The sequence below is a fragment of the Schistocerca serialis genome, chromosome 8 (genome assembly GCF_023864345.2).
Source record: "Schistocerca serialis cubense isolate TAMUIC-IGC-003099 chromosome 8, iqSchSeri2.2, whole genome shotgun sequence".
Taxonomy (NCBI): domain Eukaryota; kingdom Metazoa; phylum Arthropoda; class Insecta; order Orthoptera; family Acrididae; genus Schistocerca; species Schistocerca serialis.
The window spans coordinates 96,900,249-96,919,824 of NC_064645.1; the positions used below are offsets into that span (position 1 = coordinate 96,900,249).

At 39.4% G+C, this 19,576-nt stretch overlaps 1 protein-coding gene across 1 annotated transcript in view; it reads left to right on the forward strand.

Moving 5' to 3' along the window:
• The window catches only part of LOC126416305 (solute carrier family 22 member 1-like), a 253,100-nt gene that overhangs the window by 224,905 nt on the left and 8,619 nt on the right, over positions 1 to 19,576 (forward strand). The window contains exon 9 of the mRNA XM_050083965.1: positions 13,803 to 13,969. Coding sequence (XP_049939922.1) covers positions 13,803 to 13,969 — 167 coding nt within the window. The remainder of the gene's footprint in view (positions 1 to 13,802; positions 13,970 to 19,576) is intronic.

Consider the following 19,576-nt stretch of genomic DNA (forward strand, 5'->3'; position numbering starts at 1 on the left):
ATCTACATCTACATTGATACTCCGCAAGCCACCCAACGGTGTGTGGCGGAGGGCACTTTACGTGCCACTGTCATTACCTCCCTTTCCTGTTCCAGTCACGTATGGTTCGCGGGAAGAACGACTGTCTGAAAGCCTCCGTGCGCGCTCTAATCTCTCTAATTTTACATTCGTCTTGCGCAGCATTTCTTAAATATTCAACCAATTTAAAGTACTTCCATTTAAGGAAGACCCATGGATCAGAAATTGGTATATTACATTTAACTACAATGACAACTTTTGTATATAATACACATGGGAATATTACCTCTCATTGTTAGATGAAAACAAGTGAGCTACTGCATCTGACTTCAAGTGTCTACCAGTTCAGGTGTCTCAGCATTTCTGTAACATCCTCTTGTAAGTCAAACAAATGAGCCCTTTGCTGTAAACATTCAGTATCGCTTGTTTAACCTATCTGATGTGGGTCTGACATATCTGTCCAAAATTGTAGGATGGGTTGCATCATTTTTATCTCCTTTGTACACTGATTACTAACAAAGTACAAAAACACAGAAAAACATACAGGGAATCCCTGTTGACTCTAAAAGCACAATATTATGCTGAACAGATAAGCGAATCCAGTAATGTTAGTAAAACAGCTTGAAGTGTAGTAAACAAAGAATGTAAAAATAAAGATAACCCAAGTTGTAGTAATATAGCACTAGAAGAAAATGAGATGCTGGTGAGTGGGCCAAAGACAGTATATGAGGCCCTCATAAACATTTTCATAAGGCATTCAAAGAAGAAATTGAACCAACACTACAAATAAACTCAGTGAAAATGAATATTCATTTTTCCTAAGGAGTGTAACAGAATACGAGGTAATGAAAATTAACCCAAAACTCACAATAAAAGCATCTAGTGGCTGGATATCATGTACATTACTTGAGGAATGAAAAAAAAATTAATAAAACCAATAAAACATACAATAAACAGTTCAACTCGCCCTACTGAGATACAACCAGTATACAAAAAGGGAGCACCACAGAGTTAAATAAATACAGGTCAATTTCATTGACTTCAGCCCTTCGCAAACTGTTTTAAAGAGTAATTCTAGCCCAAAATGGATTCTTTCTTCTATAAGTACAAGCTATTAAACAATTTGCAGTGCAGGTCTCAAAAAAGGCAACCCACAATAACAGCAATAGCAAACTTTTTCCATGACTGCTAAACAGACTGGATAAAAGAAACAAAGTCATTGGGTTTTGTCTAGATTTGTTCAAGGCCTTTCATTATGTGAATTATGCGATACTTTTATCCAAATCAGAAACTTATGGTATCAGAGAAGTCGCATAAAGCTTCTTAAGTACATATTTCTGTATCTCCGAGGTAGAAGACTGTACTAAATTGTGTTGTACGAATGAAAGTAAAATCGTAACAGCACTCTTAGCATACAAATATCTCCACTGTGGAGTCCCCCAGGGGAGTACTCTATGACAATTTTTATTTCTTCTACTTATTGATGTCATAACACAACCACAAAACACAACCGTAGATAACTGTTCTGACGATATGTCATTTATTAGTAGGGGATGTACTGAATAGCTAGCCTTACAAAGCAATAAATAGAACTCTGAACTAATCATAGAACAGCTAACAATGAATAAGTGTACACTGAATAAGGACAAGACTGTAGTAATGAAGTTATTGTTAAATTATAACCTGTGCCAAACAATGGAAAATACAAGGTGGAAAAATGAAAATATTATGAAAAGGATGGATTTCTGTTCATCATATAGCGGAGATGTTGAGTCACAGGTAGGCACAACAAAAAGACGTCAAACAAGTAAGGTTTCAGCCAGAAAGGCCTTCATCAGAATTAGATAACATATGCACATGCATTCATGCAAACACAGATCACAAACACATGACCACAGTTTCTGGCTGCCGAGGCCAGACTGCGAGCAGAAGCGCATTAAGGGAGAAGCAGTCTGGCTGGTGGGGTTAAGGAGGAGGCCCGGAGCAGGAAGGGGAAGGATAGCAAGGTGACCCTCCTGCTCTCCACCCCAGCCTCCTCCTTAGCCCCACCAGCCAGACTGCTTTTCCTATAATGCGCTGCTGCTCGCAGTCTGGCCTCGGCAGCCAGAAACTGTTGTCGAGAGAGTGTGTGTGTGTGTGTGTGTGTGTGTGTGTGTGTGTGTGTGTGTGTGTGATTTAATTCCGATGATGGCCTTCTTGGCTAAAAGCTTACATGTTAAGCAGTCTTTTTCTTGTGCCTGACTGTGACTCAAGATATCACTAATGCAAAAGATTGCAAGAAGAGAACAATAGGATATCATCATGGGAGATTTCAGTGCAAAAATAGGATAAAAGGAAGATTGAGACCCAAGGAATATTGGTTACTTTGGGTTAGACTGCAGGAATGAAAGAGGTGAACAAATGCTAGAATATTTTAGAGCTGAAAATCTCTTGCATTAATACCTTCTTTAAGAAGCCCATCCAATGTATATGAACATGGAAGAGCCCTGATAGTAAAATCAGAAATGAAATATACTTCATTCACACCAACAACAAAAAGTGCAAAAATGTGTCTGTACTCAATAGTTTGACATTGGAAATGATCATAGGCTAGTTTGAGTGACCTTCTCATTTGACCTCAAACTTGAGTGATCAAAACTGATAAGGACGCATGCTTTTCTAAGAGCAAATGACTTAGGGAAGCAGGGATCATTGTTCCAGCAAACTTTATCTGAAAATTTGGTCCAACAGGAGATCTGAAGTCCTTAGAAGTAAATGAGCATGCAGAGAAAATTATTAGTATCCAAATTGCAGCAAATGAGTTTTCTCTCCAGAAATCTAACAAAAGCAGCTGACTTTAAGTTAGCACCATCCAGCTCATCGAAGAAAGGAAGAAAATGGGCAGAAATTCATCAGAGTATACAGTGCTTAAGAAAATTATCTGGAAAGAAATAAAAACAATCTTAGGAAATTTAACAATAACCTGAATATGAAGATGACTGAAAACAACTGAAACATGACAATTTTAAAGATTGGTAAGTGTTTTGGAAGACCTAAAATTATGAAACTCGGAAAAAGAAATGAGGTATAGTATTTTAAAGATTGGTAAGTGTTTTGGAAGACCTAAAATTATGAAACTCGGAAAAAGAAATGAGGTATAGTCATAGACAGACATAATATTACTGCAATTGTTAGACTTCTGCCAAAAGCTTTATAGTGCAACCATTGTCAGACCATACAAGAAAGAACAAGTAACGCTGAATGATACACAGGAAGAAGCACAACTTAAGTCAAAAATGCACTCTAACAACTAAAAAACAAGAAAACACCTGAGGCAGATATGATAACAAATGAAATGCTGAAACTAGGTGGATGCAGCTGTGAGGATAATATTCAACAGATGCATCAACTCTGGAAGAATACCAGAAAAATGGAAAAAGTGCTGAAGTACTACTCTTCAAACAGGGTGGTAAGGAAAACTGCGAGAACTATTGTTGAGTTAGTTTGTCATATTTTTACAAACTCCTCTAACATTCCTATCTGCAACTCAGCATCTCCACTATGTAGTGAGTACCAACTACCCTTCTCATAACATTCAAGGTATAAATAAAGCTCCTGAAATACATCTATGGACAGGAGACAATAATAGTTAGTGGATGAACACCTTATCACCAATAAGATCCCAATTGGCAAAGGAGTTTGCTGCCAAAGTGACACCATCTCTGTGAACCTGTTCACCCTTGCATTGGAAGATGTGTTCAAACCACTCAATCAGAATAACAGAGAATTAGAGGTGCTTTTCCAACATTGTTCTGCTCATAAGTAAAGAATTGGAAGAACTGCAAAGTATGATCTAATAACTAAAACTTGACTCTGCAAAGACTGGCTTAGAAAAGAACATCAGTAAAACAAATACAATAAGTAGAGACAATCTTCCAGAAGCTAAGATTTATCCTGACCAACAAAGATGTCCTGAATAACCTGAAAGCTAAGGTATATAAAATATGTGCACACTACCAGTTACAATTTACGGCCTAGAATCTATGACCCTGACTAAGGCAAGTGCTCATAATGAGCCATGGAGGGACATACGCTAGGAGTTATCGCCAGGGAGAGGATTTGATCAGAGGACATTGAAAGGAGAACAAAAGTAACAGATGTTCTTGTGTGAATTACAAGCCTGAAATGGCAATGGGTTTGATACATAGCTCAACAAAATTGCAGCAGACAGACCCCTAAATTCCACACGGGAGACCATGGGACAATGAGAGATACATTGAAAGATCCCAAAAGAGGTGGCTTGATCAATAAATCTGGTGACTGGAACACGATGGCACAAGGTGACTCAAAAATTGAAGACAATGGAAACATATGGAAGTGGCCTTTGTCCAGCAGTGGATTGAGATACATGGAAGAAGAAGAAGAAGAAGCACTTACTGATACATCCCTCAAATATAATAAATCCTCCTGTCCTTATACAAATGGTATTTGCAATATGGGATTGACATTTGTGGCAGGGCACCCACAGCCTGCATGTATATTTGTCTCTACATCATAGTCAGCAAGCCACCTCATGCTGTGTGATGGAGAGTACTTTTGGTACCACTAACTGTTCCCTCCTACCCTGTTCCACTCATGAATGGTGCATGGCAAGAACTATTGTTGGTAAGCCTCTTTATTGACTCTAATTTCTCGAATTTTCTTGTTGTGGAGGAGATTACATGAGATGAATGGCGAAGGAGTAATATGTTGTCCAACTGTTCCCGGAAAGTGCTTTCTCAAAATTCCAATAGTAATGATCTGCTGCACAATGTCTTTCTTGTAACATCTGCCAGTGGGGTTTGTTGAACATCTCAGTAACACTCTCGCAGTGAGCAAACAATCCCATGATGAAACTTACTGCTCTTCATTGGGTGTTCTCTATCTCTTCTATCATTCCTGTCCGGTAAGGATCCCATGTTGATGAATAATACTCAAGAATGAATAAACATGTGCCTTATAAGCCACTTCCTCTGTGGGTGAGTTGTGTTTCTTTAAGATTCTTCCTATGAATCTGCCTGGCATATGCTTTTGCTACAACTTCTTTTAAGTGGTCATTCCATTTAAGGTAGCTCTGTATAGTTATGGTACTTCTAGATGTTTAATGGTAGAACTGTTTCAAAAAGTTTCTGATCAATTGTGTAGTTGCACAGTTGTGGCTTTCTTTTCCTATTTATGCACAATGTGTTATATTTCTTTACATTCAAGGTCAATGGCTAGTGCCTGCATCATTCAGCAATCCTCTACAGGTCATTCTGCAAATCAGTATTGTCTTCAGGCATTGCATCTTTGTTATAGGTAATCACATCATATGTGAACAGTCTTAATCAGTGTCTGACACTTTCTACTAGGTCATTTATATAGATTGTAAACAACATTATCTTGGTGTATTCCAGAAATTACCTTTATATCTGTCAATTTTGTTCCATGAAGAGTGACATATTGAGTTCTATCTGCATGGTGTTCTTGAATCCAGTTGCAAAAGTGATCCAATACTTCGTAAGCTCATAATTTTTTCAGTAAACAGCAGTGTGAGACAGCGTCAAATGCCTTCCTGGAATCAAGAAATGTGGCATCAACTTGAGTGCCATTGTCTACAGAGCTAGAGATCTCATGGAGCAACAGAGCAAATTGAGTTTCATAAGATCTCTGTTTGCCAAATCCATGTTTATTTTGATAGAGGGGATTTTTGTTCTTAAAATTCTTGAGCATAAAAAATGTTCCATAATTCTACAACAGACTGACATCAGTGGTAATATGTCTATAATTGTGTGCATCTGCCCTATGACCCTTCTTGAAAATGGGAATGACCCACACTTTTTTCCAGTTGCTAGATACCCTTCATTGCTTAAGTGATCTATGATAAACTGCTGCTAGAAGGAGAGCAAGATCTTTCACACAACATTTGCAGAATCTTATATGTATCAAATCTGGTCCTGATGTCTTTCCACTACTAAAAAATTGTAATCGCTTTTCTATTATGCAATTTGCTATCTCAGTATCTGCCACTTCAATGTTCATATGATGACTGAAAGAAGGAACTGTCTTATGATCTTCCACAGTGAAAAAATTTGGAAGCCTGAATTCAGTATTTTGGCCTTCTCTCTATCTTCCATTTTGGTGCCAGTGTGGTCTCTGAGTGAATGAAGAGATGATACCAAACTGCTTACAGATTTTATGTAAGACCAAAACCTCTTAGGGTTTCTACTCAAATTGGTTAGCAAAATGTTACTTTCAAAATCACTGAACACTTCTCTCATTGCTCTACTTATGATCATTTTCACTTTGTTCAGCTTTTGTTTGGCAACTTGGTTTTGCCTTAAATCTGAGATGAAGCTCTCTTTATACACAGACCGGTTTTCTAACACAGCTTTTAAAGCAGAGTGGTTATTTCCCATCCGTTAAGCCCTAGCTCAGAACATGCTTGTCTAAGGCATACTGAACAATGCTTTTGATTTTTTTCCATTTGTGCTCCACATCTTCATCCTCACCACTGAATATTTGATGCTGACTACTCAGATACTCTGCAAATTGTATCCTGTCACTCTTCCTAAGCAAAAATATCTTCCTACCTTTCTTAACACTCCTTGTGAAATGCATAGTCATAGATGCTATCAAAGCCTTACGATCACTGATACCTTCCTGTATTTTAATCAATTCATTAAGTTCAGGTTTGTTTATTGCTAGGAGGTATAAGATGTTACCTTCATGAACTGGTTCTCCAACTATCTGCTGAAAGTAACTTTTGAACAAGACATTCAAAATAATGTCACAAGAATGCCTGTCTCTGGCACCAGTTTTCATAGCGTAACTTTCTCAAACTATACCTGGCCAGATGAAGTCACCCCCATGACAACAGAATGAGCAGGAAAATTATAAACGATATTTTGTTAAGTTATCTCTGAAGTGCTCTACCACTACAGCCCATGACCCAGGCAGTTTATAGATCCATATGATTACCATTCTTGACTGACTTTGGATCCTTAACTTCACCTAGATTATTTCACATCCAGAATCCATTATAACCTTGCTTTATATTATTGAGTTCTTTACTGCAACAAATACATTGCCACCATTGGCAGCTAACCTATCCTTACAATAAATATTCCAATCTGACCTTAGGATTTCATTTTCATTCACTTCTGATTTCAACAACCTGCTGTTCCTAATACTATCTGGGCATATTACCTTCAATAAGCTATACTAATTCAGAGACATTTCCTTGGATGCTCCAGCAGTTTAGTGATATCATTCATATTAACCTTTTCTATAACCACTCTGTGAAGATAAGCATTCTCTGAGAGCATTATGGATGATGTAACTTTGATTTTGGCAGGCAATTAGCCTCTGCTTCCAATAGGGCTTTCTCTAACATAAAAAAAGATCATGTGCACACCACACATTCTCCGTTACCCTAGTATCTATTTTCTGCATGTAGTGCACACCTAACATATTATGGGAAACCCTACAATTCTACATCCAATAGCATAGGTTGGGAAATTCGCATCTAATACCGTTGCAGAGCCATAGCTCCTCAGGTATACATTTTAGACCCTATGTTTACATGACATGTTCTCCTTGCTTTGGTCCATTCTAGAGATATGAAAGTTGCTTACCCAAGGATCATAGTAAGAACACTACTGGTTCATGTATTTCACTGTCGAAGGTATCAGCACAACTTTCACTTTTTGACTTGTTCATTTCCGGTACATGGACCCTTACCACAAATTGATACATTTATCCTTCCCTATCTTCCTACAATGTTTGTAACATCATCCTGGAATCACTCTGAAGATACATACATTTACAGGCATCAGCACCTTTAGCTTTGATGCTCCGTGGTATCATTGAATGATGTTTACAGACATGGGTTGCTGTGTAAAACCTTGTCTACTAAGACCCCTCTACAACGTCTAGAAGAATGAAACATGAGTTGTGAAACACATTGTAGATAACTAGATCATCTGCTAAAAGGTTGAAGTTACTGTTAATGTAGTCTACAAGGTCATTAATGTATAGTGTAAACACTAAGGTTTCTAAATCACTTCCTTGAGGAATGAATGCCTGAAGTTACCTATACATCTGTCAGTGACTCTCCGTCCCACGTAACATACTACACCTTCCCTACCAACATCTACACAGTTCAGTCATGAACTTTTTTTGTTATTCCATAAGCTAGCCTTTTGTTACTTGGCATTGGTGTGGTACTAAGTCAAGAAATACTGCATCCATCTGACTGTCCGGACTCTACTTTTCAGGAAGTCATGTGAGAAGAGTGTGAGTTTTCTCTCACATGACTAATATTTTCAGAAATTATGCTGGTTATCATGGAAGAGGTCAGTCTGTTCATTAAATCTTAGTTCAGAATATATTGTATTACTGTATTACAGATGGATGTCAGTATATTTTATGGTAATTTTGTGGATCATTTCTGTTACTCTTCTGGTAGACCTTGCTTTCTCCCAAGCACTGTGCAGAGCTTTTTGTCCGAGGCATCTGTGGCATATTACGCTTAAAAGAGTGGCTAACTCAGCCACAAATCCTGTATATAATGTGACAGTGGTTCTATTGGGTGGTGAAGCTTTGTTCAGTTTTAGCTATTTCAACTGTCCCTCAGTGTGGTTGATACTAATATCTACATATTGTACATTTAACTTGGCCCATCTGTGATGGGTAAAAGTTGGCTGATTTTGTTCCAGTGCAGAATGCTTACTTATCCCCAAATAATTGTCTTACAAGTAACCATTTTCAGAGGTTTCAATGACATTAGCCTTATCTGAGCACTGAAATGAATCAATGGTAACAGGTGAAAATTTGTGCTGGGCCAGGACTTGATCCTGAATTTTCCATTTAATGCTAGCAATTACCTTAACTGGCTTGGAGTGTATAACAGGCTGCTATCTGGGGCAGGAAGGAAGCTTACTGGGAAGGTCAAGGCAGGTAAGATGACCGCTCACATTAAACAGAAAATCTGGGTTCAAGTCATGGTCTGGCACAAATTCTCCCTTGCTACCACTGATTCATTTCAATGCCCAAATGTGGCTAATGTCAGTGAAACCTTTTAAAATGTGTGTTTTTATAATCTATAAGCTGGCTGCTGTGGGGGAAGAAGGTGGGGATTGTCGAAGCACGTAATATGCTCCAAGCTGATCACAAGCTTTTGCTCCCTGCGTCCTCCACACGGGCACAAAGTTGAAGTGTGTGATCTGGGGACAATACTTCTGTACATTCTTTTGTAAAGGAACATTTAAAAACTTTTCAGCTTTTGCTTCATTACGCTCAGTTCCAGTTCCAGTATTAACTGTGAGTGTCTGTCATTGTCACTGACAGTCTTTACTTATGACGAGAATTTCTTCAATGTTTGTGAAATTTCAGGAAGTCTTTTATTTGTTTAAGTTACCCTTTTTTTTGGTAATCATTTCTGTAACAAATACCTTACTGCTACAGGTACCAGTTTCAACATATACATCCTCAAAGAGACCTGACAATTTTTTGCCATTAGATCTAACGTAGTGCCATCTTACGTGTACTTCCTGAGTTACTGTTCTATGCAGCTTTCAGAGAAAGGATTAAGTATTTTTTTGAAGGATATCTTGTTACACCAACCCTTTACAAAACTGCAATTTCCCCCTGCAGTTCCGGGGGTTAGAATAGGCCCGAGGTATTCCTTCCTGTGATAAGAGGCGACTAAAAGCTGTCTCACACATTTCGGCCTTTATGGGATGGTCCCCTGTGGGGTTTGACCTCCATTTTTCAAAATTTTCCCAAAGAACGAGCCAACTGGGGAACGGCGCCTTACATGGTGTATCGTGTCCATCATGCGGTGAGATCTATCACATCCTTCATCAACATGGATCTGAACTTCTGGTCATTCTCCAACTGTTGGGTGAACTCACCCTCCTACGTGCATATTTTTCCATCAACTGTGCAGTATCATTTTCTATGCTGATGATGATAATGGACTTGTTTGCTTGGTTGCACCTGATAATCAACATGGTAGCCCGTCCATTGTGCTGGGACCACCATGTACCCTGTTGGTTGTAGCCCCATGACCACACAGGGATCGCTCTACTGATGCCTTCACCATTAATTCACCACCTATGCTGAGGAGCAGATGCCCATCACCCTGGGGCATGGGACTCCTGGCAACGGCCATCCCGCCAGGTTGCCTTTGCTGCAGCTGGGTGTTGCCCATGGGGAAGGCCCCTGGTCAGAGTGGGTGGCATCAGGGTGGATGACACATGATGAAGCATAGTACATCATCTTTTGCTGGTGGTAAAATACCAGCAGTCTCTAAGCATTCAGGAGCTCAATTCAATGCACAGAAGTATAACCCAAAATCGTTCCCCTCCCTGGCCACACCATGGGAGGCACATCAGGCTAAGGATGGCAGCGGCTCATGTATGTTCGAGAGCTGATGGGGAATCTTTCATGACAATGAAGCCTCAGTTTTATGTTGAGCATTTAGAGGACAAGATTGGGGAGGTGGAGGGCTTGTCCAAAATGATATCGGGGTCAGTCTTGATCAAAACAGCATCCTCTGCCCAGTCATGGGTGTTACTCACTTGTGACAAGCTCAGGGATGTTTCTGTAACCATCACGTCCCATAAGAGCCTAAATATGGTCCAGAGTATTGTATTCAACAGGGACCTTATTTTGCCATCTGACAATGAGATTTTTTGATTTACAAAAAGCATATTACATGACCTGGCCACATCATATCCTTGCCACACTATATGAGTGGGGTCTTGATGCCCACTCCCGATTTTTATCCAAAAATGTGCTGTCGCTTCACACTTTCTGTGTCCAAGTTGGTGCCTCCCATCATTCCCCCCATATCCAGTAGAATGGGGTCCCACAGGGCTCTGTATTTTATGTATCCCTATTTTTAGTGGCCATTAATGGCCTAGCAGCAGCTGTAGGGCCGTCCATCTCACCTTCTCTGTATGCAGACGACTTCTCCATATCGTACTGCTCCACCAGTACTGGTGTTGCTGAGCGGCGCCTACAGGGAGCCATCCACAGGGCACAGTCATGGCCTCTAGCCCACGGTTTCCAGTTTCCAGCCTCAAAGTCATGTGTTATACACTTCTGTCGGCGTCGTACCATTCACCAAGAACCAGAACTTTACCTTAATGATGATCCACTCACTGTAGTGGAGACATATCGATTTTTAGGGCTGGTTTTTGATTCCCCATTGATGCCCCACTGACTTGGCTACCTAACCTTTGTCAGCTTAAGGGGAAGTGCTGGCAGCACCTCAATGCCCTCTGCTGCCTGAGCAACACCAACGGGGGTGCAGATCACTCTACACTGCTGAAGCTGTACAGAGCCCTTGTTCAATCCCACCTTGACTATGGGAGTCTGGTTTATAGTTCAGCGGCGCCCTCAGTGTTGTGCCGACATGATGAGTAACATCATGTCGGCTTCGATATGTCCATGGAGGACATACTGAACAGCCTTCCTTGCCCAATGGCTGCAGTGTTTTCACTGCCGAGCTGGTGGCTAAATCTCGTGCTCTTGAGCACATCCGTTCATGCCTTTGGGAGTCGTTTCTTCTATGTACTGACTCCTTGAGCAGCCTACAAGCTATTGACCAGTGCTACCCTCATCATCCTTTGGTAACGACCATCCAGGAGTCCATCTATGCCCTGGAATGGACCAGTCGTTCAGTGGTGTTTGTCTTGACCCCACGTCATGTCAGAATCACAGGCAACAAACTGGCTGACAGGCTGGCCAAACGGGCTGTGCGGAAACCGCTTATGGAGATTGGCTTCTCTGCAACTGACCTTTGTTCAGTACTATGCTGCAAGGTTTTGCAGCTTTGGGAGATGGAATGGCATACCCTTAGTACACACAACAAACTGCATGCAATTAAGGAGACTATGAATGTGTGGAAGACCTTGACACAAGCCTCTCACAGGGACTCTGTGGTTCTCTGATGGCTCCACATTGGCCACGCTTGGGACACACAGCTACCTCCTGTGCTGTGATGACCCACCCCAGTGTCAGTGCGGCACCCGGCTGACAGTTTCCTACATCTTGGTGAGCTGTCCTCCTTTGGCTGCCTTGTGACAGACTCTTCAGTTACTGGACTCCTTGCTATTAATTTTAGCCGACAGTGCCTTATCGGCTAATTTAGTTTTACATTTTATATGTGACGGTGGGTTTTATGATTCTATATGAGTTTTCATGCAAGTCCTGTGTCCCTTTGTGTCCTCCACTCTAATGCTTTTCGGGTGGATGTTTTAATGTGTCGCAGAGTGGTTGGCTTCTCATTTTTATTCTCATGGTCAGTCAGCCACAGTCATCTGCTCTCTTGTTTTTATCCCTTCTATCTATTTCTTGCTTCTATCTGAGGCTTTCTTTTTCTGTTTTTTCCATAGTTCTGTTGGTTGTCCTTCTGTCGTTCTTCCTTTCTCCTGTTATAGTGCTGTATGTCTCCTTTCTTTTCTGCTTTTCCTTGTGTAATATTTTACCAGGAACAAGGGATCGATGACCTTGCAGTTTGGTCTCCCCCCCCCCCCCCTCCTTCAAACCACCGACCAACCAACTGTAATAATCTCAATTGATTGTTGGACAATTAGCCTGCTCCAGTGATGACAGTGTGATAGTTGAACATACATACCAGCAAGCTGAGGCTTTTTTAAAAGTTTTTTTGTTATGGCTACGCGTGAGCTGGTGGCTGAAAGAATTACACAGTTATAAATTGATGTCTTGCCTGATCCGTCTCCAATTTTTATCATGTTGCATGTGAGTTTGTCTAATGTAACAAAGAGATTTAAGACCTGAAGCTACATCGTCCAAGAATGTTGTTTGTTTTATAACAAGAGAAAAATCTGAGGTAAAATTTCCTGATTTCCATAATCAATTTGGATGTTTGGGCCTTAAACTTATATTTTGTGGATGTTACAGTTACTAACAGAATTGCATAACAAACTTGTAAATAGCAGAATTTCATGACAAACATAGACAATGTACACAGCCATTGACAGGGTAACTGACTGGAGAAAAGTATGACAATTATAATGTTCAAAAACACAGTGTTATGCCACAGCAGTTTCCCTCATGTGTGTTATTTTTACTTCATGATCATAAACTATCAAACATCAAACTGGTCAACTGTGATGTTAGTGACTGGATTTTTTAAAGCTTGCATTAAAATGTTTTAGCACTCACAGTCATATAGCCCATGATCATCTGTAAATCAAATAGGATGGAACTCCACACTGCTTATAGTTTCCTCATCACTGACAATAAACAAGTACAGTAGTTGTAGATAGTCTTATTACAGTCAATCTCCTTTTATTTATTTATGTATAGTGCTAGAAAGGGACCAAACATTCTTGAAGACCAAGTGTCTACATACCTCTGAAATTGGCAACTATATTTAATGATGTATACTCTTCTTAAGTGCTGTGATTTCATTAGGGTAGGTAAAATTTCCTTGTATTTGACTGTGTTCTTGTAATGTTCTGGGTCCCTTTTTATAAAAGTACATATGGTATGACTTATAATATCAGTTACATAATATGTGTATGGGTGTAAAATTGTCATACTGTATCAGTAATAAAGAAGTGTAATGTTTTATAATATTAGTGACTCATAACAAATATTAGCAGTTCAATACAATATGTAGTTCTGTAACACTCACTGCAGAATCAGATACTAATCACTTTGGCAATAAAGTCTTGATCATGTAGAAGTATATCTTACTTTAAAAGAATTTTTGTTTGTAACGCTAAGGAAATTAAACATCTTTGCAGCTCTCATGATAGAAGTGTGTGTATCAGCTGTTGGCCATTTTGGAGCGATGAGTGCTCTCAGTATGGCTCGCCTTCTGGGTCTCTCAAGGGCACTCCATTCATCACAGTCGCTTATCATCTGGGAGCCACTTGGAGCATCCCTTGCAGCAGTGGTGGAATTAATTCCGGTAAGTGTCTGAAAGCTGCAAATAGACAACAAAACATAAAATTTACTGTTGTAAACATTAATCCTTTGCTCAGACTGTTTCTTGTACTAAAGATCAACCACTGTCATGGTGTTACATACCACTGTAGTGCAGATTCCACAGGATTTGTTGTGCACTGCTATCTGTTGCCACCACTGTAATTTTTTTTTTGCACCTTACAGTGCTTTCTTTCAGTATGGCATAATATGACACACTTCAGCATTTATCTCAAATCATGTGATTATTGTGACTGTAATTTGCCAAGAATTTTAACCTTTTGGCAGCAACAATGATATTATGAAAATAAGCAAACTTCTTTTGATTTATTTTGATAGTCTCAGGAAGAATTTTACTGGAGCAGCTAATGCTTTTTCCTTGTTGTGTGTTGACATAATGTAATCATGATATTGCAAGAGGCCAAGTCTTTACTCATTGTCAAGTCTTCAATCACTCCCGTGTAATACCAGTTACCTTCTTTTCAGAATTTCTTGATTACCATCTTCTTTTCTCTTGATGTGGTCCTGCTATGCAGTGCCACGTATTTAACCACAGACTTCATTTCTGGTTGCAGTGGAGTGAAGGCTATATGAGTGTTTCTGCATTTAAATTACTCAGTACAAAATCACAAAACACTGTTTCCATAATTCTTCTATACTCAAATAAAATATCAACTCACAACTCTTAATGAACAAAGCTTTTCAGACAACACGTTCATACATGATGCTTCAATGCTTCACTTAACTCCAGATAGCACAGCATTGTTTCTATTTAACAAAATTCTTTTTTCTTTAGAGCTTTATCTTTTTCATTAGGGCCCTTTCTTCTTTGGAGTCCACAGCACCCCCAAAGTATGACTGCAAAATGCAAGTGATCTTCACTGGCCAGTCCAAATTACACATCCATCACCGCTTTCTGTACTGTGCCCACATTTTTGTTTCTCATATTTGCACATAAACTCTAAAAACATGGGCACATTAGATGCTCTTTATGTTACTACTAATTCAAGTTATGTTTTTCACGAGCATGTTTTTCATCAGTCTAGTCAAAGGGAAGTAAGATGTGTTGCTACGGTTTATGGCAACATGTATCACTACAATACTTATTTAGAAATTATTTTTCATATGCTACATTTCAAAACAAGGCATTCACAATAGAGGCATATTTTTCTTCTTATTTTTTTCCACTGTAATCTTTATTGCTACGCCATACTTCACATTGTCTCATCGGCACCTGTTTCTTCTCAGCACAAGGAATATGTTAAGGAAATTGTTATCCCACCAAATGTGTTGGTAGTAATACTTGGCAAGGGTTATCAGTTTTTCTTTGCTGAGAGGAAGAATATGCAAATGCACTGTATTTTTAAAGAAAAATTTCAGTAAACCGATTTTGGAAATCATCTCCCAAATTTTCCTCCCAGTTTTTTGTACTAAAAGTATAAATTTAAAGCTGAAACATATATGAGATTGTGAAACTGCTTTATGCAATATTCTCAGAGTTGCTTCCTTGTTGCTGTATAATTTGGCTTGTACTGGTCAGCTAAGTCAGTGTCACCCATTCTGTCATTCTATTTAAGGTAACTTTTGGCTTCATTTTCCCTGTTACCTTACTCTCAATTTTTTGCACTTCAGCACCGTGAATGCTACTAAGCACATACATGTCTTTCTTGTCTCGCCATTGCATCACCACCAATTTCCCTAGCTGCAAAATGTCTTAACTTTACACTTCTCAAGTTTTTCCTCCTTCAGAGAAGCTAGTATTTCCTTCCTGTTACCCATAACTGTGTAAATACCATCAGAGTTTTTAGAGACAAGAAGATCAGAAAATAAAATAACTGGAGATTTGTATAAAATCTATTGGCAAAAACAGTATACACTTTGTCAAACTAGTCTTCAGCAAAAACAGAATGACCTCAAGACACAGGAGGATATTCACTGCATTGTCACTCAAATGCAGTGTCTTTTTCTGTGTATATAGTGAAGTTATATAAATAGCCTCTATTTGCTTCACACAAACAGAATCATTTAATCGCAAAATGAGCATATGTCACTGATGTATACTGTTTTATAGGGAGCTGCCCCTATGACAGTAAATGGGACTTTTCAACAGACAATGCTCATCTGGACAAGTACTCAAACGTATGTAATTTATCAGTAATACAACAATCTTTCAAATAAAAACTGTTGTCATGAAAATAATAGAACTTCAACAGAAGACTACATCTACTTACTGACAAACTTTTCAGAAAATCAGTGTTTCATGAATTCCTTTTCTCGAGTAATACATTTCATAATCAGATTCTGAAATATGCCTTGTAAGAATAACTGTGAAAAAAGAGTACAATTCTCCTCCGTTTGTTGGTATCCATTTATGCACATATGATCATTGTTTCAGTGTTAACTTACAAACTGTTCAGCATATTTGTTCATCTCATTGGTTATTGTTGACAATGTATCGTAAAAAAAGGTTAAAAAATCAAGTGGATTCAGACGATCTGCAAAATGAATTTTTATGCCTGGTGTCCTTGTATGTGCAAGTTTATTATTAATTGATCACTTCAACAGGAAGCACTTCTCTGACATTGACTTTGCCACTTTACTTGTCTATATCACTATCATTAAAATCTTCAGCACTGCTTGGAATGCTATCACTAGACCATTTGCCACCACTTCAATTTAATAATACCTTTATCACATGAATATGAGGACAGTGCATGTTTATACATGTTAACTCCTGTTTTAATGACATGTCTACTAACTGACAATAATTGTTTCACCTAACAGAAAAGCCCATGATTTCTGTTTGATGATACTTACACTAGGTAGTGCAACCCTTTCAGCTGATATACGACTCTAAATACATTTTGTAGAGCCTCCCAAATCTTGCCACTACAGACGAGAGAGTTTGTAGACCATGGTGGTAGTACTGGAATGGATCCTGAGCCCAACCTGTACAACGTGTTATAACAAAATACAATCAGTCCAGATCACAGATGACCTTTAATTTTTATGGTATGGTAACCAGTTTCAGTTGTACATAGACCATCTTCAGACCAGTAACGTCTCTACTGGTGATGCACAGAACTGATGAACAGAGCCATTGTAAGGGCAAGAGGCACCTTTCAACAACTCTAGTTGATGACAGGTGCCTCTTGCATTTACAACAACTCAGAGTGACTCCATCCATCCCCAATGGACACATTAATGGACTGAAGATGGCCTGCTGTATGATTTAAAGTGGTTAACATATCACGAAAATAAACACTGCTTGAGACCTGAACTAATTGTTTTTTGTTGCATTACAATAAAAAATCATTGATGTTCAAATTGTGAGTTCAAAAGTTATTGTACAGGACAATTGAGGGGTTACTAAAGAACTGTTCCTGTTATAAGGTATCATATATTTTGCTATAAACAGTGATGTAGTGGGCAGTGCTTCTCAAGTCATCACCTGAGGCTTCTTGTGTTTCACAAAAGTAAAGCAATGTTGAATAGCTTGAAAGCAATATTAGAGTTTTATGTCCAGCCGATATCAAGATCATTCAACCCCAGAGCACAAGTTCAGAGGTGATAAGGATGGGAGACAAAATTATTTGTCACTTGAGGTAACAAGGATAGGAGACAAAATTATTTGTTGCCTTTTTTTAAAGAAACTGTTATGTTATTTGGTACAGGTGACTCCTGGGAACCACAGAAAACTGCAGTCTCAACAGCTGCATAGAGATGTAACCCCACTCCACACAAATATGAGTTCAGTGTGTTCAACGCAGTATACCTCTCTTGAAGCTGATGGTGGGAAACCACCATTTGTTATCTGATTGCAGTTCCTCGTGCTGTGTCAGCCAATCACTGTGCATCTTGCCGCAGTGGTGAAGGAACCTGGGACAATTAACAAGGAGCTGTGATAAGTAAAAGCAATCACCTGAACATGTTTGTAATGAAACAAATAGTGCTTGCAGCAGCACCTCCGTGTTCCAACCACTGAATGCTGCAGTTGACAGCTGATGGCGGCACAGCACCCTCAGCAGCGAGGCACTTCCATGCTCTGACCTCCTTCCACGTGCCAATGACAGAAAACTTGGATGTTGACTACCCTCACTAGCCTCTGAAAAGCTTCTGTGTGGTAGAACAATGAGGGAGGGCTACTTCATTTGTACAATTAGCCTTCTGACAGCAGTATTTATACCGCCCTGATCCAGCCAGTCATCTTCAGACATCTGGGCTAAATTATGATGCTCACCCTATGTTGGATGCCGCCATGAAGACATGGCATCTATGACATGGCTGTCAACTCTGTAACTGGACTTTGAACCCCTGATTGTTGCCTGACCACCCAGGTTTTTGCACCAATGTGTTAAGCCACCACAGGGGATCTATTAGCTGGGGTCCAGCCACTTCCCCATGTTCTGGGGCTTGAACTGAGGTCCTCACAAATCACAAATTCTGCCCCTGGGTTCTGATTCAGCCAGCCATAGCTGTCCATTGTCCCGTGCGGAATTTGAGGCAATGGGTCGCCTTCCCATCACTTGACCACCTTCATTGAGACAACAGCAAACGTCACAGCTGGGTCTGCTATTATGAGCTTGATTACACAAGCTGTCCACATGACCTGACACAATATGAGTGGGTTCTTGAAATGTGCTGCCACTAACAAGGATGACACTTCAAGGGCAGTTGAGATGGGAGGTGCTGTAGCATCATATTTTCTGCCTTACAGAGGTCCCAGAGATCAAATCTCAACCCAGTGCTTCACATCAGGGGTCATAATTGTGGCAAAAGTTCTGTTTTCTGATACCCTGGCTATGCCCACCCATAATACAAAATGATTGCAAACTCGTAATTAGTTGCTGCTGTCTACTACTGCAACAAGCTACTCAGCATACATTGGTGCATTTTAGAAAAAGCTGAAGCACTTCCTTTTGCCAACATCATAAATTCTCAACTTTTCCCTAAAAAGGTAACATACAAGTCAGGTCTCTCTCAGTGAAACAGTAAAGCAAAAGCTATGTTCTTCCACTTTTATCTCTTTTTTTTTGTTTGTTTGTCAATATAGCCACTCCACTGCCGCCCCCCCCCCCCCCTCAACCCACCCTCCCACTCATCTACGCTTTTTCCTATTCTACCATATTCCTCTTTCTATCGCTTTCCCATTGCACCTCTCAAGTCCATCCTTTCCAGTACCCTTAGATTAAAACTACTTACCTGTTATTTGTCTTTGTTTTTGTATTTTTTATGAATTAATATCAACTGTGATTTTTCTACTATAGCTACTTCTGTTTTCCACCATTTATGTTAGAAATAATTATAAGTTTTTATGATACACCTAGTGAAGGTTTTTATAATGTGTACGTCATAATGAACAGAATGTAAAATACGTAAAATGCCTTAGATGTAGGAGAGAGCCTCATGACCTAATCTTGGCAGAATAAATAAATAAATGACATATTTCATCTATGAAATGAACTTGTCTACAAGGCTGCTTTGGAAATAAGGAAACTGAGAGATTTGGAGTAAGAATTGTTTGAATAAATCACACGTATAAAGAAATTTATGACTAGAAAATGTTTTGCGTTCAATAAAATGACTGACAGAT